Raw genomic sequence first — 24,681 nt, 5'->3', positions numbered from 1 at the left:
AATAAATTCAAACTTATGAAAAGAAACTGCGAATAATAACCAACTCTGTACTCAAAATCCCACAACCCTGATGCGAATGCTGCGTATGTAAGAACATGTGGTTAATCTGCTCTCCAATATTACAAGTGTAAAAATTGGATCGTCATAGGGTCATTGAAAGGCGAAGGCCATGACCAAAGAAAGACACACAAAGCACGCAATCAGCAAAGCTGAGTACATACAAGCTGCAAAACATAAAAGAAATCCCTAACACGCTACTAATAGTCAATCATCACGCATCATTAGTTTATAAACTCGACACATGACTCAACTATCAAATTTATTAAGACTTCACTAGTTAATATTAACTAACTCATCATTTATTTATTTCATTGGATTTACCAATAGACAAGGTTGTCCAACCACTAGACGAAAATATGAATTGGCCACCGGTTCAAAACCACCCTATGCCACCGGTTTTGAACCGGTGGCCATTTGGGGGGTGGCAATAATCTTGTTAAAAAGCCACCGGTTCAAAACCGGTGGCAATAGTGCTTCCCGCAATTTTTTTTAATGGTATTAACAAGTATTGCCACCGGTTAACCGGTGGCAATAATGCCCATAAAAAACAATTTTTTTTTTTTTTTTTTTTTTTTTTTTTTTTTGCATTTATTTCACTTAAATTGTGGTAGAAACTATATATATATATATGTAAAATACATAAAAACACATATATATTCATATGTATCTAGTAATTGTACACTTTTTTAAGAGTAAAAAAACTAAATTACTCATACAACAATTCCAATTTAAAAGAACTAAATTAATCAAATTACACAAAACTAAAATTCCAACATTAAAATCAAAAAAAAAAAATTTACAATAAAAAACCAAAAAAAAATTACAACATTAAAATTAAAAAACAACCCATATAACACCAAAATCAATAATCCTGCATCTTTATTCTTCGATTTAACATCTACATCTAAATCAATATACCTGCATCAAACAAAAAAAAAATCGATTAAATAAAATAAATAAGCTGCGAAAAAAAAAAACCAGAACAGGTACCCATAAATCGGTTAAATAAACCCAGAAAAAACACACAAAAATATAATCAAAACCCAGAAATTAAACAAAAACCCAAAAAAATTACCCAGAAAACTAAAACCCAGGAAAAAAAAGAAAAAAAAAACCCAGAAAAAAAAATTAAACAAAATTCCCAAAAATTAGTGAAAACCCGAGAATTAAATCGAACTAAAAAAAAATGAATTGATTTCAAAACGAGAATGAAAAACAAAATGAGAATTAAATCGAACTCAAAAAAACAAATTGATTTTCACGAACTCATAAAAAAAAAAGAAAAAAAAAACCAGAATTAAATCGAATAGAACCCAGAAGGAGATCGACTTAGAATCGATTAAAATCAATTAAAAAACGAATTAAAATCGATGAAAACACTCAAAAAATCCAAAATCGACTAATTAACCCAGGAAAATCAATACCTAGTAATGAAACAAAAACCCAGAAGAAAACCCAGAAAAAAAAAATAAAACAAAAATAAAGACAAAATCCCATAAATAAGTTAAAAACCGAGGAAAAAAAACCAAGAAATTAATTCACGAACTCAAAAAACAAAAACCCAGAATTAATTGATTAAAATTGATTAAAAACCAAATTAAAATTGATTAAGAAACTCAAACAATTCCAAAAACGATTAATTAAACCCAGAAAATCAATCAATTAAACCCAACAAAATCCGATTAATTAACCAAGAAAAATCGATTAATTAAACACAAACCTCGTGCATGTCTTCGTGGTGCATTGTTGCGGTGGTGTTCTTGGTGATGGTGGAAATGAAAGAGAAGGAGACGAGGAGAAGGAGAAGGAGAAGAAGACGAGGAGATCGAAGAAAAGGAGATGAGAACGGAGAAGAGGAATTGAAAGAGAAAGAAGAGAGGGGAGAGGGGAGAAAAGGAGAAAGAAAGAGGAGAGGGGAGAGCAGGAGAGGGAAAGGGCGGCTGAGAGGGAAAGGAGGTAGGGTTTGGGGTTTATAAGGGAAGCGTTTTTTTTTAATTGATTATTGCCACGGGTTCAAACCGGTGGCCTTTACCATTTATGCCACCGGTTCGGTTTGAACCGGTGGCAATGTGAATTAGCGTATTTGATATGTCTATTTTATATAGTATTTTACCCTCGTCCCTTAGTCATAATTAGTAGTGTTTTTGGCTCTTTAGAGCCACTTTTATTACTAATATGTGTTTTCTAGTGTTTTCGTAGTTTTGGTTGAGTTTTGTAGGGAATTGCACCTTTGGAGCATTTTCCCGGGATTTTATGGAGCAACTACGAGCATTGGAGGAGCACGACCATCTTTCGTAGCCCAAGATCGGTTAGAGTAATCAAGCCGGTGAATAAGGGCTCGACTTGTGTGAAGACGATGCATTTGGACCGAATGATTTAAGCCCCAAAGAGGATATTTGGTTTGGGCCAAGTTACGAGCCCAAACGAGGAGTCCAAGCGGCCCAAAGGTGTCCGCCCGATGGTCCGCCCGATGGTCCGCCCGATGATCCGCCCGATGGTCCGCCCGATCAAAAAGGCGCGCCCGATCGGGCAAAGAAGACTTATATCGCAGCAGCCCTTCGCCCGATCAAAAAGGTGCGCCCGATCGGGCGGTGCCTCGCCCGATCGGGCGCGTGTTTCTGGAGGACGTTTTAAGCGTCGTTTAATTTGTTTTAACTTAGGATTTTCTAGCTTAGTATAAATACGCTTTTGTTAAGCGAATTTAGGGGGGAATTCTTTTCTCCCTTCCCTTACTCTCTCTTTTCTCTCTCTAACTTTTCTCTTTCTCTCTTCTCTTAAACTCTTAGTATTATTTTCTCTCTCTACAACTCTTGGTTTAATCTCAGTTATTTATTTTATTTCTTCTATCATGTCTTATTTTATTACTTTGCTTGTTTTAGATTTAATTATGTCTGAGTAGTTTAATTCTAGGGTTTATGGGGATCCATAATTAATATGAAGGGATAATTTGTTATTATTGATTATTGATATTGCATGATGACTTCTTATTGAATTGTTTTAATTCTTTGCAATTAGATTATGAATCGAGCAGATGTAATTTGATTGTGAATGTTTAGCAATATTGAATTGATGAATCGAGCAGATGTTAATTTAATATTAAAGGCTATTTTCAATAGGAACTTAGATCTAGTAAATTGCGAGAGCCTGTTAGATTTATGTTAGTTAATAAATTGCGAGAGCCTGTTAATCATGTTATTTATGCGATGTTGATTATTGATTGTTATGTTTTATCCCGGAATATTAATTATTGGTGAACCTGTGACCCTAGACCTTCTTATTATTAATTTTCTCCCTAAACTTAATCTTCATAGTATAATTTCATATTAAACACAACAAATTGGTTACCTTAATAATTTAGATTATATTAATTAATTAGGAGTAGAAAGACCAGTTTCCCTGTGGATTCGACCCTACTTCCCTATCTACTTTAGTTAGAGGACTTAGGTATTACTTTTGATTAGGGGATACGACTTTACCCTGTCAATATCCCGCCCATTTTTTAAGCCATCGGTTTTTGAAAACCGGTGGCCATAGAGCGGTGCCTTTTTGTATTTTTCTACTAGTGAACCCATGTCCCATTTAGAACATCAATAAAATAAAAACCCCATGCCTCCTTTCGGAAACATCAATAAACATCCAACGACCACGGGCGCGACTCTGTGACCGTAGTTAGTATGAGATCTCACCTAACTCCTAGTTTTTTTAAAAAAATATTTGAAATAGGAGACTCGTAGATCAGACGGCCTCGATAAAAGTACACGGCTAATACCCTGTGTACCCCAACCCCTGATTGTCATTACTCCAGAAGTGCACCAATCCAGAGTTTTATTGCTCATCCATCTTGCACTTTACGTGATTTATAGGTTTAGACTTGGTGATGACTCATATACAATCAATCCAATAAATCCAATATCAATTCAATCAAGTAAAACAACTTTCCAATTTCAATTCTTGATTTATTAGTGACAAGCAACATTTATTATTTATTCCTTTAACTACCTCGGTGTATAAACACCTTGAGTGCATAAGGCACCCCAAAACCTTAACCTCGTCTTATAAGACTGAAATTCTTCCTTTACTCATTCTGTTTGCATAATCATGAATGAGTAATAAATTAATCTTTACACCAATCACATACCTTTGCCTCTAAGCGCACCTTGCATAATTAGAGCACAAATAATACTTGAAATATAAAATAGTGCACATCATTTGAAATTCACAATGTATAACCAAACAATTTAACCCAGTCAATCCTATACATGATACTAAGTTCTCGATCCGTCCTTAAACATGCACCTACAAGCAAGGTTTCGTAACTTGTACGTAACTTGAGCAAATGAATTGGTATGCCACTTTACTAACTATAAATCACCTTCAATAAACTCCTCTCCTAAACCAAATAATAACATCTCAATCAATACCCAATCAATCAAATTTACAGCAATACTAACTTGTCGCGCCACCATTAATTGTTACCCCAGAAACTGGCCTGCCGACGTTGGGCTCACCCACTGCCGCTAACCCCCACCCGTTGTTACCCCGGCCTCCCCTACTTGTCGCGCCACCATCCAAACGAACCCTAACCCACGAAAATCGCAACCAACCTCCACCTTCACGAATAATGGTTCTGATTCAACCCCTTCCCGACCACCGTAGCCCCGAAACCACCCCCTCCCCTGTTTTCCAGCTCCTATAAACTCTATTCGCTCACCTAAAACCACCAGAAATCGATTTAACCCAGAAAACCCGAAACCCTGGGATTTTTTGGGTTAAACCCGAAACGGCGAAACCCAAAAGGGGGCTGCAGTGGTGGCGGTAAAGTGGCGGTGCATAGGAATTGAGGGTTTGGACTAATTGTGCCTGATGTGGTGGTGCGTGTTGGTATAGCAAAGAGTGCAGGGTGGTGCTGCTGCGGTGGCAGTGAGGGAGCAGGGTTGTGATTGAGGGAGATGCGGGGGTAGTCTGGCGCTGCTGTTGTTGATAAGGTGGTGATGGCAGTGGTGGTGGGAGGAGAGTGTTGGGTGGATTGTTTTTTAATTAAAATTATTTTATTAAAAAGTTAAAAGTTTTTTTTTTTTTTTTTGAAACCAATGGGCTATGTATGTAAGTTATATGGACATTTTATGAGTTAATATAGAGCTATCTTAAGAAATTTAAATTAGTGAGAACTGCCAGGGTATTAAGCTACTCATATTAACTATTAAGCTATAATTTTGTGGCACAAGAAAAAGTTATCAAACGGGATCAATTAGAATAATTTTAAAGAAAAGTGCAAGCAACCTGCAAAAGTGCTTTAATGCTTGGTTCATCCTCACAACTACACAAGTATACAACTTCAATTAATATAAGCACCAGTATGGCCATAAATATATATTTTTTTGTAAAGTAAAGAGAAGGACCCTGACCACACATTAACCCTCACTGTTTAGTGATTTGATATTTACTTGTCATATACTTTGTGAGTGAGAGGGGGAGGATAACGGATCTCTATTTTCAAAGTGTTTTTATTAGTGGATATTAACCCCCCAACCTTAAGGTTGAAAGGTGACATCCTCACCAGTCACCACTAGACCAAGCTTAGCGGCCTTTTATATTATAAGGATGGTATAATTTCGTAATCTATATATACAAGTAAATAACATGACTAGAATAATATTTTTTTGAAAGTAGTCACATCCTTATTATTTCTTTATATACATTTCATCTTCATTGAATCATAATAATTAAATGAAGGTCTACCATGTATTTTTTTTTTCTAATGATATTGCTTAAAATTGTACTCCATATTAATTTATGTCAAATCAAATACCATTTGGCTATGAAATGGGATCTCATGTGTCTAAAATCTAAACCCCACGCTACTATAAATATGATATGTCAACTTCACAACATGTATTAAGTTTGCATCTAAAAATGCTTATTATAAGACTTTAACTCAAGACCAACAAGTCTTAAGTTACAAGTCTTACCATCTTACCCATTAATTAATTATGTTTTTTTATCCAATAAAATTAAAGTTTACTTAAATAAGTTATTTGGTGTTTTATTATACTATTTGTTTCCATTATTTAATGATTAAATTTGACAACTAAAAATGTTTATAGCAATCCTTAAACTCAAAACCAACAAATACAAACTAGAAATCCAATGCATCGCCCGGACCACACACTAGTAATAAGCAAAAAAAACTTTCAAGCAAAAAAATCAAAAGTTTGCTCGTTAGTTTATTATTGGTAACTCGTATAATAATGTCACAAAATCAACTCATATTAAGAATTCTACTTCCCAAATAAAGTAGATATTATTTTTACTCTTGAGGAAATACGAAAATTAAAGAACCTCAAATATGGGCAAAAATCCAATCCACGAAATAATTTGATCTATGGACAGCGTCGTTGTGGTAAAGGTCGTAATGCCAGAGGAATCATTACCGCAAGGCATAGAGGGGGAGGCCGCCAAGCCACTTTTTATTAACATAATGACAGCGAGCCCTTATTGCAGCCCTTGCTACTGAGTCAGCTGCTTTATTTTTTGTCCCAACAATTAAAAATTGTTTTCCGCCTCTTGCTTGTTTTTGGTCCAAAGACGAAATTCTTAATGATAGTTGGATGTATTCACCAATTTTTGCAATAATAGCCTTCGGGTGGAACTCCCGGTTGAGGACTTACTCGGAATGCTGCCAAGATATCAGTATCTATTGCGTTGTACATCCAGAATAACCCTAAGAATACATGATCCCACGCGGATACTTGGCATGTTCCCCCTCTTCCAGGTCCATCACAAGGGAAGCGAAACCCAAGATTTAAATAGAAATGAACACGGTAATTTTTTTTTTGTTAATAAACTGGTTGAATGGTGCGTGAGTGAGTAACCTAACTTTTGCTCATTTTGTGTTGTACAATTTTGTAAAGGTAAATCAGTTATATGGTACATGGACCGGTCAACGCATACTTAATACAAAATGTGAGTAACAATAAATAAATAAATAGAGTATGATCAGTTGTATGATGTACTCCCTTCGTTTCAAAATACTCCGTAATTGCAATACTTTTGAATGATACATACGCAAAAGCACAACTTTGACCATTAATATTTGAAATTATTAATTACTCCGTACTAAGAAATATAGAAGTTTGTTTTAATTAAATACATTAAGACCAATCCAAAAATATTTTACATAGCAATACATGTTTTTTATATATTAAAATCAAATTATTGCAATTATTATGAAAGGAAGAATTATGAAATACACTCACTAATTCAAAATGGTACTCCCTCCATTCCTAAATTACATTCTTATTTGTAGCATATGCATTTATTCCTCACATATTGTAATAGAGGAAAATAAGAAATGGTAAATTACATTCTTATTTGTAGCATATGCATTTATTCCTCACATATTGTAATAGAGGAAAATAAGAAATGTAGGACCTGTTCTCATTGACTGAACTCGGCTGAACTGAAATGAACTGAATTTCAACGTATGAGAACAGACCCATAATTTAGGTACGGAGGGAGTATGACCGTACGAATAGTGGAGTTACTCGAGTACTAGTGTACCGCCTTGTTTAACAGTTGATGCACTGTTTTGATTTTTCTATTTTCCAACACACTATTTGACCGCTATTTTTTTTGTAGAAGGATTTGTTCTTTGAGACGACATAGTTGTAAATTGTATGAAAACGAAGCCCAGAGCGATTGAAGATGATATGGAGTTCTTGCAATTTTGGTAAGTAATTAGTGCTAATTTTTTCAATTTATCAAAAATGCTGCTTGTAAATTTGTAATTCGGAGTAATTAATGTATTCTTTTTGTTTGTTGGTGTATGATTGACAAATTTGGCATTAAAAATACTCATGAAATTAGAATTCTGATAACATTATCTGTATATTTTTGTTCTTCCCTGATTATCACTGTTTTAGGAATGCATCTATTGACTTTGATATCATCTTAGAGGACCAACTCAACCAAAAGTTTAAGCTGATAGTTGAGGGTGTTTTATACTCTACCAAGTAGTTCTTAACCTTTATTTGATCAATTTGAGTAATTAGGGTTAATTAGGGTTGAACTCCCATTTAGAATTTATCAAGTTAATCATTTGGAGAAATCATGGTACTAGAGTTACATCATGCAAAATTTACTCTTTATTTTTCTATAATTAGGAGAAGTTGTTAAATTTTGCTCACATGTTTTTTATTGTGGAAGATCTGATAGTCTGATACCACTAATTTACTAGGGTGGCTAACGTGCGCATAGTCAATTAGTTAGTCATGTGCAGGAAAGTCTTCCTATTTGGCCTTATTTTAGAAGCATTAATAAGGAGAATATGTAAACAAAGATTTTAGGTGTATAAATATCCACACACTTTTTTCAAGAGTTAAAATATAGTACAATAGTTAAAAGTAACGAGGGGAGATAAATGAATAAATATTTTAGAGAGTATAATTGTTCTACTATTCATAAGATTATCTCAAACTTTTTAAAAGGTGGGATTATTGAATGAATTTAGTTTAACATGTCGGTTGCTCACCTTCTTGACCATTTATCGAAAACAGTTTGATTTTTTGCTTGTTTGTGATCTTTTCATAGATGCATAGCAACTTAAGAAGAATTAGGAAGATGAAAAATGTCAAGTAGCTTGTAGAAATTGCTTTAAAAATGAATAGTGGAATTTCATTTCAATTTTTGGGATTTGTTGATGAAACTTGACAGGTGTTGGCGTATTTGATTTCTAGCACGTTACCTGAAAATGCTGAGATCATATTTTGGTTATACTTGTAGAAATAGTACTCAAACTAGTATATTCTTTCTTGTTAATCAATCAATTTTTATCAGTTAGATGCAGGTGGGTTGATTCTTTCAAACTCTTGAAGTAGTTTTGGTGGTTGATGAAACAATAATGTTATTAACGGTTAAGTCCTACTCCCTCAATCCCTTTTTGTTTGCCCCTTGGTCAAATGGAGCAAATATTAAGGGACAAAGGTGTACCATCCATGGAGTTCGCCTTGTGGTTGTGAATTAAAGCAGTCGCAGAGGTATACTGTTTTAATCCAAAATTTTCTGGATATATATTGTAGTAGTGTAAAACTCATGGTTGAATGTAAATATTTGTGTGAAACTAAACCCAGGTTTATATGGTATGTTTGATTATAAAAAAATACACATGTTTTCTTGCAAACATTCTTCTGTTTGGTTCTGCTTCCTGTTTCAGTATGCTGCATTCTTCTTCCTATGATGTGGAGTCCATGGTGTACATGTGTGTATCCATTCAATGAATGAACATATATTGCTGAACCTACTTGCTTCATACTAAATGGCTCCAATAGATATAGAAAGCTTTATGTGTTTTTTGTATTTAGTCGTGGTTGTTAAAGAAACTTGTTTCCCATTTATTATGGACCAACTAATTATAAAAGCTAAAGGAGGGTGGTTGGTCAGTGGGAATAGAAAATGGGAATGGGAAATTATATCCCATTTATAATAAAGTCCCATGTTTGTTTGGTGGTTATGAGATAATAATGTTAATCTCTATAGTTTTTCTTTCACTTTTCTCCGTTCGACTCCCATTTTCTTTTTTTAATGGGATTTTTCTTTCAAGAGATGCTTGTGGTCTGATAATATTTATTCCTAAAGGTTTGGTACTACTGTGAATTTCTTCCTCTGTGAAGTTAAAGTAAGTTTTTCTAACTACTTGATATCATTACTTATCTGTTCGGAACCATTATATCAGTTCTAAGGAGGGTGCATTTTGGTTCCCTGGACAAGATTTATAGAAAGAGACTATAGAGTATAATGTTAGACAGGAAGCTAAGTATAGAAGGATCATATTTTAACCATCAGTGTGTATGTTTAGATCATATTTTCATCGGTGTTCTTGTTAATTTGCTACTTTACTCCCCTTAAAGGACAGAAAAATCGATATAATAACCTTCGGTAGTTGTCAGATTCGTTGTTTTGGGGGAGAAAGTAGGTGTACCTTGTTTTATTAAAGGAGATAATCATAAGTTTGAATGTTTGATACAAGACTTAAGGATTAAAAAATTATACTCATGAAGATGAATGTAATCCTTTGGTCTTTTTTATAAGAAAAAATATAGACTGGACCGTATGCTTTTATTGGGGAGATTATTTTACACTTCTTACTGTCTTAGTGATCTTTAGAGAACCAAAAGCACATAATAAACAAAAATAAAATTTTAAAAAATAGTTCATGTCCCTTTCTGAAGTTTGATCACATGGATAAATTAGACTTTTTTTTTAATCACCGATCATTTGTTAAATTATTTGGTGGTAATTTTCTCCATGTTCTCACCATTGCTTTTCCTAGATATTCACTAATAGGGAGTCCTTCATTTGCTTTATCTTAGTTTAGTATATCTGGTAAAAATGTGGATACCTTTGTTTTTTTTTTTGACTACCAGGATACCTTTGTTAATATACTAGCCTTGGTTTATATAGAATGACAAGACATTCTTTTCAACTGTATGCAATTAGAAACTAATACTCTCAAATATAGTTGTAGTATGGGGCTTCCCTACAAACAATTTCTCATGGTTCTCTGTGCCACCTCTCTCTTCTGTAACTGTCTTCAGTCCTCCTTGGCTGATTATCACATGGAGACTGATCATTTAGCATTACTTGAAATCAAAGCCAAAATAACTGATGATCCTTAAAATCATGGAATGACACTGCCTACTTTTGCAAGTGGCATGGGGTTACTTGTAGTAACCGGCATAAAAGAGTGACTGGACTGGACCTTCAATCGTTGAAGCTTACTGGTTCCCTTTCTTTACATGTAGGAAATTTAAGCTTTTTGAAGCAGTTGCAGCTCCAAAATAACAGCTTTACAGGTTCAATCCCTTCTGAAATTGGTAATTTGCATAGATTACAGTATATCTTGTTTTCTGATAATTTATTTCAAGGGGAAATCCCTGAAAGTATATCTGGTTGTTCTAGCCTTGTTGTGTTAGATGGCTCAAATAATAGGTTGAAGGGTCAGATTCCACCCAAGCTTGGTTCTCTGTCCAAGCTTCAAATTCTTCAATTGTCAATAAACAACCTGACAGGAACCATTCCTCCGTCTCTGGGTAACATATCGTCCCTACTTAAACTCTCTATTGGTAGAAACAAATTGGTTGGAAAACTCCCAGAAAACCTCGGCAGACTGAAAAACCTTACCTCTCTCTCATTCTTCTCAAATAACTTATCTGGTGTTGTTCTCTCTCTGTTTTTAATCTCTCATTCTTGACTACTCTAGATTTGGGAGAGAATCACTTTGAAGGGAGCCTTCCTTCAAACGTAGGCAACATGCTTCCGAATCTCAGGTACTTCTCTATACACAATAACCAGTTTACTGGACTCATTCCTTCTTCAATATCCAACGCCTCAAATTTAGAAATTTCAACTTAGCTCCAATAAACTTCAAGGGCAAGTTCCTTCTCTAGAGAAACTAGTTATGCTTTCCGAGCTTTTGCTTTTTGACAACTTCCTTGGTTCTGGCCAAGTTGGTAGCTTGAACTTTGTTTCTTCTTTGGTCAATGCCACCAACCTAAATGTACTTGACTTGAGTCAAAATTCTTTCAAAGGCAATTTTCCTAGGATTATCTGTAGTTTCTCAATGCTTACATCATTTGTAATAGATAACAATATGATAGGTGGAGAAATTCCAAGTTGTATAGAAAACCTGCCGACTTGCAGCTATTTAACGTGTGGGGGAACCAACTCTCTGGTGTCATTCCTCTGAGTATAGGAAACCTCCATTGCCTAGAAGAATTAGATTTTAGTTTTAACCGGCTATCATGCTACATACCATCCTCAATTGGAAACTTAACTAGGCTCAGTGTCCTAAGCTTATCTGCTAATAGTTTTGAAGGCCACATACCTCCTACGATAGGGCACTGTAAATACCTGCTAGCTTTGGATCTTTCCTACAACAATCTTACTGGTAGAATACCTTCAGAACTTTTTAGTCTTTCTGCACTATCTACTGCGCTATATTTGAATGATAACAACCTAAGGGGCCCCCTCCCTTTAGAAGTTGGGAAACTGAGTAATCTAGGTGCTTTAGATGTCTCTGAAAACATGTTGTCCGGTGAAATACCAAGCACCCTTAGCTCTTGTGTAGCGTTAGAATTCCTTTTTATGGGGGGAAATGCTTTCCAAGGTGTTATTCCTCGTACCTTGGAGACTCTGAAGGGTCTTAGTAAGTTGGATTTATCACGGAACAATTTATCTGGTAAAATTCCAGACTCTTTGGGGACATTCCAATTGCAATTGCTTAACCTCTCATACAATAACCTTGAAGGCGAGGTTCCCACTGGTGGAATCTTTAAGAATGCAACTGGTGTTTTAACAACCGGTAACATAGGGCTCTGCGGAGGTCTACCTGAATTAAAGTTGCCAAAATGCAACTTTAACATCCAGAAAAGAAGATTGAGACAGAAAATGACTATAATATAAGCATCTCTTTCTGGGTTTTGTGCTGTTTATTGCTGGTTTTTGTATCAGTATATGTCTTTTGCTGCAGAAAGAGAAACAAGGAACCCATAACATCAGATGATTCAGAATTTTCTCTTACAAATTTGTCCTACAAAAGCCTTGTAAAAGCCACAAACGGATTTTCTTCTGAAAATATATTAGGCAGTGGCAGCTTTGGGACCGTATACCTGGGAAGCCTGAACCATGGTAGGAAAGTTGTTGCCATTAAGTTGTTTAAACTAGAGCACCATGGTGCTTCCAAAAGTTTCATCGTTGAATGTGAGGTACTCCGGAACATTAGACACCGGAATCTTGTTCAAGTTATAACAGCCTGTTCAAGTCTTGATTACCAAGGCAAGGATTTCAAGGCTCTAGTCTATGATTATATGGTAAATGGGAGTTTGGAAGATTGGTTGCACCCAGAAATCAATAGAATTAATAGTGCAAACTATGCTTCAAGAAACTTAAATCTTCAACAAAGAATCAATATTGCTGTTGATGTTGCTTTAGCCTTGGAGTATCTTCATCATCATTGTGGTGTATCCCTAGTGCACTGTGACCTGAAGCCAAGCAACGTTCTCCCTGATGATGATATGGTAGCACATGTCAGTGACTTTGGGTTGGCAAAGTTTCTCTCAAAAAGCACCAGTGACATTAATTCCAATCTATCTAGTTCTTTGGGAGTTCGGGGAACTATTGGTTACGCTCCTCCAGGTAGCTAACAATCCCGGCCTCTCCCCATCCATGCACTTACATTTAGTTCAGTAAAATTGTGACTTCAGATGGACTTTTGGAGCATGTAGTTACCTCATCTTCATGATCATAACATTAATATGAATTGTTATTGCAGAATATGGTTTGGGAAATGAAGTGTCTATATATGGCGATGTCTACAGCTTTGGGATACTTTTACTGGAAATATTTACAGGAAGGAGGCCTACTAATGACATGTTAAAAGGAAGCTTGAGCCTTCACCACTTTGTGAAAGAAGCCCTACCTGACAAAGTAACCGAGATTTTAGATCCATCTCTGCTTGAAGGCTTAGTAGAAGATGAAGAATATAACTGTATGATGTTAGAGGCTTTGATTTCTATACTTGGCATTGGACTTTGTTGCTCTGCTGAGCTCCCACGAGAAAGGTTGGACATGAGTGACGTTGCTGGAAAGCTCTCTTCAATAAAGAACAAGCTCCCCCAAGTTATGTAAATCGCAGAGAGAGGTACAAAATTATTTCGTATTCATATGGTAGAGGACCAACTGATGCTCCCAGGTCCTGATAAGAATGGTGGAAAATCAGTGATTTTTTTTATCCAATCCTATGAATGCTGCAATTACCTAGAGATAAATGATGCACAACTTTCTGAAGTCATGCTGCAAAGGTTCCTGGAAGTTGTTTTCTGTTTTTCTGTTCACTGTTCTTTGAACTTCATGTCTTTAGTTTTGCAAAAACTACTATTGTTCAAGTGATTTGATGAAAAACAAACATATCAATGTTTTTTCTATATTCGTAATAATATTGATTGACTTTAAAAGAGCGGTTATCCTTTACAATTACTCTTGGCACTATTCTTTACAAGAGAACGCGAGCTGAAAAATTATCGTTATCCTTTACAAGAGCGGAAAGGTTATCGTTTTCAAGCAAGCAAGTACCCGGGTTGGTTACCAGGCACAGAAATAGTAGGGGAGGCATTGGATAAGTCTATTATATGGTATATGGCTAAATATCCATGTAATGTTATATGGTATAAGTCTATTATATACTGGGAAGAAAGAAGAAGATACCGTCTCCAGCAGCTATCTAAGATGAGGTGTTTAAAATCGGCCCTGTTAGCCCCGAAAGTAGGTGCGACTCAAATAGGCCTTTTATTTGGGGCAACGACCTTGTTAGAGGGCTTATTAAAGAATGTTGTATATAAATTACGTGGTAACAACAGGTTTGCTATGGATGATATTCTTATCGTCGGATGTAGCGGCATGTCTGTTGCGTCTATAGGCTTTAAGCTCTATCAACCTAGCAACCCTGCCAATTCAATATTTGTCTCGTGGCCTTGTTCAATCTTTTTATGTGTGGGTGTCGAGGCTTATAAGGCGTCTACACCAGTACCTCCTTCGCAGAAAAGGCTATAAATACTAACACAAAAGTGGTCCTGTGCAATTTTATTAAATTACTTAGGCCCTGTTCTCTTCACCTTAAAAAAAATAATATTAAGTAAAAATAATTTCAGTTCAGAAAAAATAAGTTCAGTTCAGTAAAATTAATTTCAGTTCAGTAAAAATAATTTCAGTTCAGTAAAAATAAGTTCAGTTCAGTAAAATTCAGTTTTCTTAAAGAAGAATTATAATAGAAAATCAGTAAAAATAATTTCAGTTCAGTAAAAATAATTTAAGTTCATTAAAAATAATATCAGTTCAGTAAAATTAAGTTCAGTTCAGTAAAAATAAGTTTAGTTCAGTAAAAATAATTTCAGTTCAGCAAAATTAAGGTGAATCAAACAGGGCCTTAGTCTTAAAATACAGACTGGAATACTTTAGTTGTAGCTGATGGATGAGAACGTTAGTTATATGGTTAATATGTTGCTCTTTTTTTTTTTTTTTTTTTTTTTTTTTTTTTTTTTTTTTTTTTTGAAAAAATGAAAATGGGTTAATCTTGGTTTGTGGTAATCTTCTTAATTTACCGTGGAACTTCTAACTGTCAATAGAGTACAGTACTTTGTATTAATATACGAAGTATTTTTCTAACAGATTTGTTTTTAAGTCATCTTTGACTATGCAGTATGTTCCTTTTTTCAAAAAAAAAAAAAATGCAGTATGTTCCTTAATATGGATGATGATACTATTACTATTGGGATTATTCAAAGTTGTGATTATTAAAAGTAAATAAGGCAAAATTAGACCTCGCAATCGTGTCGTGTTCATTTTTGTGTCGGAAATTAAACGGGTTGGGGAAGGTCAACACTAATCCGACCCATTTAATAAATGTGTCATATCGTGTTGACCCAATTAATTAGTTGTGTTGAAAACCCTTAACACTAACCCGCTTTTTTCGTGTTCGGTTTGTGTCGTGTTGTCGTGTTGAATTGAAAAATATTGGTCTTGTTCAATAGATTTATCAATAATTATGTAAATATTGTGTTTTTATGTTAGGCGAATTGAGTCGTGTTAATTTTGTGTTGAGAATCTCAACACTAACCCAACCTGTTTAATTACATGTGTTATATCGTGTTGACCCGTTTAATTAAACGTGTTCAAAACCCTTGACACTATCACACCAACCCGTTTTTTTTCGTATTCGGTTCGTGTCGTGTTATCATGTCGTGTCAGCTTTAGGCAAAATTGAGATTATTAAAGTGTATTTTTTCAAACATTTTTATCCCAAACTTTATTGTATAAAAAGACAATTTTAACCCTTGAATAACATATTTTTTTAGGAAATTTGAGTAATACAATTTCATCACAATTTGTAATTTGTTAGTCATGATGAGTACTTGGATTTTCTCGTTTTAAAGTCAAAAGAAGGTTTAAGAAATTAAAAGGACTTTGACTTGTTGACCTGTAAGCCCTGTCTTTGCTCTTGCTCTCAATCTAGGGTTTTAGAAAACCCTCTGAAATCAAAGGTACCCAGAATCTCTCATCAATGGATTATGATAAGAAGAATCTCGAAGATACAGTAGCACCCTCTTCCGTTTTGACTTATCTTGATCCACTTTACTGGTTTGTTTTCCATCCTCTGTTTCTAATTTTAATTTCACTCTAAAAAAATTTGCTCAATTTTATTGCATCTAATTAAATTTCTAAAATTTTCTTTTAGGAACGTTAGATTTGCTAAGGAAGAACATTATGAATGGCTCAAAGATTATTCCCATTTTCGTCACCTAATTTTGGAGAATATTCAACCTAATTCCTCTGTAATTTCTCTGTTTCATTATTTTTAGAATAGTAGTTTTCTGAAGGGTTTTATTTTTAAAATTTCTGGGTTTGATATGAATTTGATGAGTTTTATTTGTTCAATTTTTAGGTTTTGGAATTGGGTTGTGGAAATTCCCAATTAAGTGATGAAATGTATAAAAATGGGATTAAGAACATCACTTGCACTGATTTATCCCCAATTGCTGTTGAGAAAGTGCAGAAAAGGTTGTTGTTGAAGGAATTCAAAGGTTTGTGCTTTTCTTTGTGGGATTTTCTTCCTTCAATGTTACAATCATCTTGCTTGCTGCTGTGAATTGTTGGCCACCATGGGTTTCCCGCTGCCAGTCCCAAGCCTGGATAAAGGAGGAGGGTTACGGTAGGCCAGTGACAGCCAGTATAAAACTTCGTCACATCCCATGACATGAGCCAAACAGATATTTTCGTGGGGGCGTTCCCTACTCAGCGACGCGCTGCACTTCCTAGACCCGGGTGTAGTGATAAGTATGCAAGGGTTGCTAGGTCGTCGCCCAGAAGCGACGCGCCACATTGCCCGAGTGTGGTGTCAAATGAGCAAGGGCGTGCCATTGGGGCGTTCCCTACTGAGCGACGCGCTGCACTTCCCAGACCCGGGTGCAGTGATAAGTATGTAAGGGTTGCTAGGTCGTCGCCCAGAAGCGACGCGCCATATTGCCCAATTGTGGTGTCAAATAATCAAGGACTTGGAGTTGGGATCAGGAGGGAGCGTGGGAGAAAAGAATTTAGTTTGCGGATTGGTTCTTGGAATGTGGGGTCTCTTACGGGAAAATCAGCAGAATTGGTAGAAGTAATGAAAAGACGACGCGTGAACATCATGTGCCTCCAAGAGACAAGATGGACAGGAGAAGGAGCTCGAGGCTTGGTTTTGGGGTATAAGGTATGGTATGTTGGGCAAGAAACGAGCCACAGAACAAGGAATGGTGGAGCTAGGAACGGAGTTGGTGTGGTTCTCGATGAGAGGTTGGCAAAAGAGGTGATCGAGGTCTATCGGAAGAACGATAGGTTGATAAGGCTGAAGTTGCTATGTGGCAAGGAGATTGTGAATGTTATCAGTGCTTATGCTCCCCAAGTGGGTTTAGATGCAGAAGAGAAACGACAATTTTGGGAGGACCTAGACGAGGTGGTGCAGGGTGTCCACCACTCAGAGAAGTTATATATTGGAGGGGATCTAAATGGGCACGTTGGGGCGAGCCGAGATGGCTATGAGAGTGTCCATGGAGGCTTTGGGTATGGGCAGAGGGACGCCGGTGGTGAAGCTATTATGGATTTTGCCCAATCATATGATTTAATTTTGGCTAATACTTGGTTTAAGAAGAGGGATTCACACTTGATAACTTTTCGGAATGGAGCAAATGCAACTCAAATAGACTTCCTGCTCACAAGGAGCATAGATAGACAAAGTTGCATAAACTGTAAGGTTATCCCAGGGGAGAGTGTGGTCACCCAACACCGGCTATTGGTAATGACTATTCGTCTGAAAGAGAAGGCGAAGAAAAAAGTTAGACAAGAAGAACCAAGGATAAGATGGTGGACCCTAAGGGATGCAAAAGCTAAGGTTTTTACAGAAAAGGTAATTGAAGAAGCGGATTGGGATGGAGAGGTGGATCCGGACATGACCTGGTTACGAATGAAGAACTGTTTCCTAAGAGTGGCCAAAGAGGTCTTAGGGGAAGTAAGGGGAAGAACTTCGGTACAGAGAGATACTTCGTGGTGGAATGAAGAGGTGAAAGCAGTAATTAAGCAAAAAAGGGAATGCTATCAAGCCTTAGGAAAATGTAGGAGTGATGAAACCTTTGCAGCGTATAAGGAGGCTAAGAGTAAGGCAAAGGCAGCTGTTCGCCAAGCAAAAGAAAAGGCATATCAGGAGGTTTATGAAAAGCTTGATTCCAAGGAGGGAGAAAGGATCATTTATAAGATGGCAAAGAGAAGACAAGAGGCAAGGAAGGATATTGGCATGGTGAAGTGTGTCAAAGATAAGAACCAAATGGTCCTAGTGCAAGAGGAGGGCATCAAGGACAGGTGGAAGGGGTACTTCGATGAATTATTTAATGGAAGTAATGGAGTTGTGATAGGAGATACCTCTATGAGTGATGAAGAAATCAACATGGAGTATGTGCGAAGGATTAGGAGAGTAGAGGTGGAGATTGCACTGAGGAAGATGAAACCTAAGAAGGCGGTTGGCCCTGATGGGGTACCGATAGAGGTGTGGAGGTGTTTGGGTAAGATTGGTATTGATTGGTTAACAAACCTTTTCAACAAGATATGGACGGCTACAAGGATCCCACAAGATTGGAGGAAGAGCACCTTGGTCCCGGTTTATAAAAACAAAGGAGACGCTCAAGATTGTTCTAACTATCGAGGAATTAAGCTTATGAGCCATACTATGAAGTTGTGGGAAAGGGTGATTGAACAAAGGTTGAGGGCATGCACAAGCATTTCAGATAACCAATTTGGTTTTATGCCTGGGAGATCTACTATGGAGGCAATCCATTTGATAAGACAAATGATGGAGTTTTATAAGGTAAAGAAGAAAGATCTTCATATGGTCTTTATTGATTTAGAGAAGGCATATGACAAGGTGCCAAGAGAGATACTTTGGTGGGCAATGTTGAAGAAAGGTATCCCACGAAGGTATGTAGACCTAGTTAAGGATATGTATCGGGATGTGTCAACAAATGTGAGGACATGCGGAGGGTTGACAAAAGATTTCCCTATTACAATCGGATTGCATCAAGGGTCTGCATTAAGCCCTTTTCTTTTTGCAACGGTTCTAGACGAATTAACTAGACCAATTCAAGATGAGGTTCCATGGTGTATGCTGTTCGCAGATGATATCGTTTTGGTGGATGAGACTAAGGATGGGGTTAATGTCAAGTTGGAGCAATGGAGGCAAAGGTTGGAATCTAGAGGGTTTAAGCTAAGTCGGAGTAAGACTGAATATTTGGTATGTCGTTTTGGCACTCAGAGGGGGACAAGCAATGAAGTGGTGAGTTTGGATGGAAAGGATTTGACCATGAGTGAATGTTTTAAGTACCTAGGGTCGATCATCCAGAAGAATGGTGACATTGATCAAGACGTGACCCACAGGATTAAGTCAGGGTGGCTTAAATGGAGAGCGGCCACGGGAGTGCTATGCGACCGCAGCATTCCCTTAAAGTTGAAGGGAAAATTCTACAGGACTGCCATAAGACCAGTGTTGCTCTATGGTACAGAATGTTGGGCTTCTAAGAAAGAGCATATTAAAAAGATGGAGGTTACGGAAATGCGCATGTTAAGGTGGATGTGTGGAAACACTTTAAGAGATAGAATCAGAAATGAGGTTATTCGCAAGAAAGTAGGTGTGGCGGGCATTGTAGATAAATTAAGGGAAAATCGTCTGCGTTGGTTTGGACATGTAAGACGGAGACCCGAGGGTGCACCGGTGCGAAGAGTGGAAGAGTGGGACCATGGAGGGATTAAACGAGGAAGAGGGAGACCAAAGATGACTTGGTTGGAAGGAGTGAGGAAGGATATGAAGTGCATGGATTTACGTGAGGATGAAGTTTTGGATCGTAAGGGATGGAGGAGAAAGATTTATGTTGATGACTACACGGAATAATCAAATTTGGTTCATGTTAGCCGACCCCACTTTTGGGATTAAGGCTTTGATTGATTGATTGATTGATTGATATTGTCATTTAGCCACTTTAAGTTTGTCCCGGCTTCGAATTTTGGATTTGGATTGAATTTTATAAGCCTATTGTTGTGATTATCTCGTATAATGCTGTTGATTTTTGGTGTGAACAACATAGCCTTCCATGGACATCCTCGGATATTTTCAAGGTGTACATCATTTTGTGCTTATGCAATATGTTGGTGTTGCTAATTGTTGCCCTTTCATTAAAATTCAATGTGAATTTAGAGAAGATTTGAGGTTTAACCACTTGTGGAAAGTCTGATTGTCAAGCTGTTTGTCTTGATTGATTATGAATATATTTTGGTTTAACAGTAGTGATTTTTGCATTTTCTTGCCCCCTTTATCTTAACTTTGGATGATATGTGCTGCCTTAAATGTCAGAGATAAAGGCCATGGTTGCGGACATGCTAGACTTGCCATTCGCAGATGATTCTTTTGATGTGGTTATTGAGAAAGGAACAATGGTGAGAACGATATTAGTAGCTTAGCCCTAACTATTTCGTTTGTAAGTGCTATTGGCTTTTAATCTGCCAAGTTTGGATATACTTGTCATTCAAGGATGTATTGTTCGTGGACAGTGGTGATCCATGGAACCCAAAAGCTGAAACCGTTAGCAAGGTCATGGCAATGCTTCAAGGCATCCATCGGGTCTTGAAGCCAAATGGTATCTACATATCAATTTCTTTCGGGCAGGTAGTACATTCACACTTTGGTTCACTGAATTATATAAGATCTAGCATGGATTTTTCTCTTCTTTATTTCTTAACTTTCTGCTGCAGCCACACTTTAGGCGTCCATTATTTGAAGCTCCTGATTTTACATGGTCGATGAAATGGAGCACCTTTGGGGATGGATTCCATTATTTTTTCTACACTCTAAAGAAGGTTAGATTAGTTGCTTTATGCTTTATGAAATAGGTATGGTTTTAGGTGTGAGAACATAACCAACATTTATTTACTGAAGGAATTTGTTACATATTCCTATAACCAGCATTATGAGTCTATTCTAATTTATAACAATTGAAGAAACAATTTCTTAAGTTAAGCTTATCTTGTATAAGCTCTTGGAATATATCAGCTGTTATATTACTCAGATTTGGTTAGAAGATGGATACAGTGCCAAGTGTACAACACAACCATCATGAAAACTTGCATTAATTTTTGTCCAAAATGAACATACTCATGTTTGATGTTGAGTTTCATATTTGAGCAATTGAGGTGAAATGGAGAATCAGAGTGATATTGAACTTATAGAATACTTGTAACTAGTATATGAGGAGAATAGTAGACAAGAGGACTTGATTTGTGTGTCATAGAAACCTGTATACCTCTTTACCGGTACATGTCATTCATATTATTGGATGTATGTTACTATGCTTCACTTAAACTTGCAATAATTAGCTAGGCCAAATGATGCTATCTTTTCTTTCCAATATGCAATTTGAATACCATGAGACTGCATCCTTTCGAAAATGATCCTTTAAAATTTGATCATGCATAATTATGTTCAGCTCTGTTATTGCTAATTTTTCTAAATGCAAGTGAATTATGTTTCTATGCTACAAACCACAGGGCACAAGATCATTGAATAATTATCAACCTAGTGAAAGGCTAAACCTTCCATCAATCTGCTTGTATCAAGATGAATTGGAACGTGAAGATTTCTTATTCAGGACCAACATTGATGAACTGGAGGACAACTAAAAAGGTGAAGTGGTCAAGAAGCGGTGTCGTTGTAATAGGATTTTTTGCAATCTTATTCTCTTGTTAACATTTCTAATGGTGATCATGAATTATGTTTTGCATTTGAAATCATTAGTCCTTATTTGCTCAAATGATTGGGCAGATCTTATTATCCAATTGCGTGATCCATAGCAATATAGCATTAGGAATTGCCCTCTAAGACAGTGTCCTACTGTTTTCTTTTTATTAAGGGGTCATTTGGTTGGAGCTTTTGGAATGGAGTTAGAGTTCATTCTATCCATTTTATTGTTTGGTTAGAATTTTTAGGGATGGATACTCATAAAAGAGGGTTCTAACTCAAAAAAAAAAAAAATAAAAAAAAAAATAAAAAAAAAAATAAAAATTAAAAAAAATTAAAAATTAAAAAAAAAATTTTAAAAAAAATATATAAAACAGTAAATTTCTTTCTCTAAGTTTGTACCAATAGACTACCACTTGGCACTTCCCCATTATTAATTTATTATCATTTCAAAAGTAATACGGAGTACGAAGTAGATGTATTCCTTTTCCAGTTTAACACCTAAATACAGTCGCCTATTTACATCTTACATGTATTTCAAATGCTTGTGAATTTGAAGGAGTTTCATTCTGAATTTTTAGCTTCGCGATATTTTATTTCCTCTTCTTTAATGAATGACAATTCACATCTTTCTAATATGAGGGTTTAGTGCCAACAATAGTTAAAGTGGTGTACATGAATATTGCAAAAGTCAAACTGAGACGCGTAAAATAAAATGAAGAAAGTATGTCATACACTTGTAACACATAATAAAGTGACAATTTAACATCCGCACGACCATATTCACCATAATTCATAAGCATACACAAATACATTGATACTTAAGACCTGTTCTCATAGATTGAACGACCTTTACACACACAACACACAAAAAAAAAAAAAAAAAAAAAAAAAAAAAAAAAAAAAAAAAAACTTAGCATTTGTGTACTTTCTGAACATTTACAAAAAAATGACTAATTAAATATAACGATTAAAAGTCAAGGTCAACTGGAGGATGTGCTCAAGTTTTTTCACTTATAAAAGTATAAATACACAGTACTCCGTATAAAACTAATCTCACCAGAAACAAAGTCAATTGAGTCTGTTTGGGTCCAATTTAGTCCAATTGGGCCTAGTCATTAAATGATCCAATCCAAAGCCCAAGGTCAAGGTTCAACTCTCCAGCCCATGCTAAAGTCAAGACCAGTTCTCAAAGGCAAGTCAATTGGGTCCAGGCCCACATCTCTCATATATGCCAAGGTATAAAAGCCACCAATGTGTCATTTTTCTAACAAGACAACAAAGCCTCAAGCAATTAATTCTCTTGCATAGCTTCCTCTCTACACATTGTACTGACTTCAGCATCGGAGGGGCCTTCCTCGGCAACACCCCCGAGGCTAGTTTATGTGTGTTTGCTGTGCAGGAAACCTTCGGCCCAACGTCATTTGGACCGAATCCAGTCTTCACCACCTTTTTGGACCTTCAGCGAGGTCCCATTGTTTTCATCCGAAACAATTTGGCGCCGTCTGTGGGGAAGACTTTCAAAAAATCTTTAAGCCAATTTCGCTCGTTCTACATCAATCTTAGTTCCAATGGCTAAGAATCGCAAGAACAAAAATGACGGTGCCTCTCCTATGAGAAAGCGCCGAAAGTCACTAGGAGGGGGCCCCCTAGAACGCCCCGCTTCTAGCCAATCTCCTCCCCGGGATAGGAGCCCCTCCGCGGGACCCTACTCTCGTGAGGAGTCTAGGGAGAGATCCGAATCTCCTATTATCCAGTCCAATCATCAACCGAGTCCACCTCGGCCGAATGACGACGACCAGTCCATTCAAAGGACTCAGTCTCATGCCCGGAGCCAATCCCGGAGCATTCGCTCGAACTCCCGCTCTCAGCCGAGGACACCCTTGACGGGACTCAATTCTGAGGAGGTAGTGAGAGCCCTAGCGGCCCTCATGGAGGCCATGAAGGGCCAGAGCATGCCACCTCCGCGTGACCGAACTCCTCCGCAAACCAGAAATCAGCGGAGGAACATCGGCCAGGAGGGGGGGAAGCTCTCCTCCTTCAAGGAGCTCGGCGAGTGGGAAGAGGACACTTGGAGAACCGAGAGGGAGAAGAACAGGAACTCTCACTTCTTCAGGAACTCCTCAACTCAGCTCACCACGAGCCGAACCCACAAAAGCAGCAGTTCAGCCTCTCGGCCAGAAACTGCCCACCGAAGCATTCACGACCGTCTCGGCGGTAGGGAACGGAGCGTGCATAGCCGCCTCTCTTACCCTGCAGCCGAGGCCCGGACCTCCCAGCCAGGGACGAAAACCACTTCTACCTCTCTGAGAGGGCGAAGCGCGGTCCCTTCGGCTGGGAACAAGGGAAAGGCTGTGATGCTACCTTCCAATTCCCCATTCGAGCAATGGATATTGGAAGCCCATGTGCCGACGGTAAAAATCCCGTCGCACATTACTTATGATGGGACTTCGGATCCGAAGGACCACATTGCCTCGTACGAGGCCCACATGCACCTTTGCCCCAGGTCCGAAGCGACTTGGTGCAAGTATTTCCCAACCACTCTCAAGGGGGTCGCACAATCGTGGATCTCCAAGGGAGTAAAGGAAGGCTCGATAACTGGGTGGGACGATCTGTCCTCCAAGTTTAAGAGCAAGTTTTCCACGGCCAATCGCCGAGAGAAGACCACTGCAGAGCTGATGGGCCTGCAGCAGGGGGAGTCCGAAAGTCTCCGAGACTACCTGACTCGCTTCAGCAACGAATCATCCAGCATTTCTCAGCTGGAC

The 24,681-nt window shown here is 37.3% G+C and overlaps 2 protein-coding genes across 5 annotated transcripts; both read left to right on the top strand.

Moving 5' to 3' along the window:
* The first annotated feature begins 7,680 nt into the window (after positions 1-7,680).
* On the top strand, positions 7,681-14,063 carry LOC145588104 (putative LRR receptor-like serine/threonine-protein kinase At3g47570). 4 transcript variants are annotated; one of them, XR_014101540.1, is made up of 5 exons: positions 7,681-7,789; positions 8,896-9,095; positions 10,860-10,910; positions 11,017-11,147; positions 11,318-11,388. XR_014101540.1 is itself a non-coding variant. In XM_081644752.1 (5 exons), exons 4-5 carry the CDS (start codon positions 12,924-12,926, stop codon positions 13,741-13,743), a joined length of 684 nt encoding a protein of 227 aa, XP_081500878.1. In that variant the 5' UTR covers positions 7,681-7,789; positions 8,896-9,095; positions 10,860-10,910; positions 12,587-12,923; the 3' UTR covers positions 13,744-14,063. The 4 variants fall into 4 exon arrangements, 2 of the variants coding, with proteins under 2 accessions (XP_081500878.1, XP_081500879.1); XR_014101539.1 differs by having other exon boundaries at positions 10,860-10,931; XM_081644752.1 differs by lacking the exons at positions 11,017-11,147; positions 11,318-11,388 and adding exons at positions 12,587-13,251; positions 13,388-14,063.
* A 2,024-nt stretch (positions 14,064-16,087) lies between these two features.
* Positions 16,088-21,907, top strand: LOC145588103 (uncharacterized). The gene is made up of 7 exons (XM_081644751.1): positions 16,088-16,248; positions 16,346-16,442; positions 16,553-16,691; positions 20,537-20,619; positions 20,714-20,848; positions 20,935-21,039; positions 21,727-21,907. The coding sequence occupies exons 1-7, from the start codon at positions 16,172-16,174 to the stop codon at positions 21,856-21,858; spliced, it is 768 nt and encodes a 255-aa protein (XP_081500877.1). The 5' UTR covers positions 16,088-16,171; the 3' UTR covers positions 21,859-21,907.
* Positions 21,908-24,681: the final 2,774 nt, after the last annotated feature.

This window comes from Chenopodium album, chromosome 17 (genome assembly GCF_948465745.1).
Source record: "Chenopodium album chromosome 17, dcCheAlbu1.1, whole genome shotgun sequence".
NCBI lineage: Eukaryota > Viridiplantae > Streptophyta > Magnoliopsida > Caryophyllales > Amaranthaceae > Chenopodium > Chenopodium album.
This window is presented reverse-complemented; position numbering and strand designations above follow the sequence as displayed.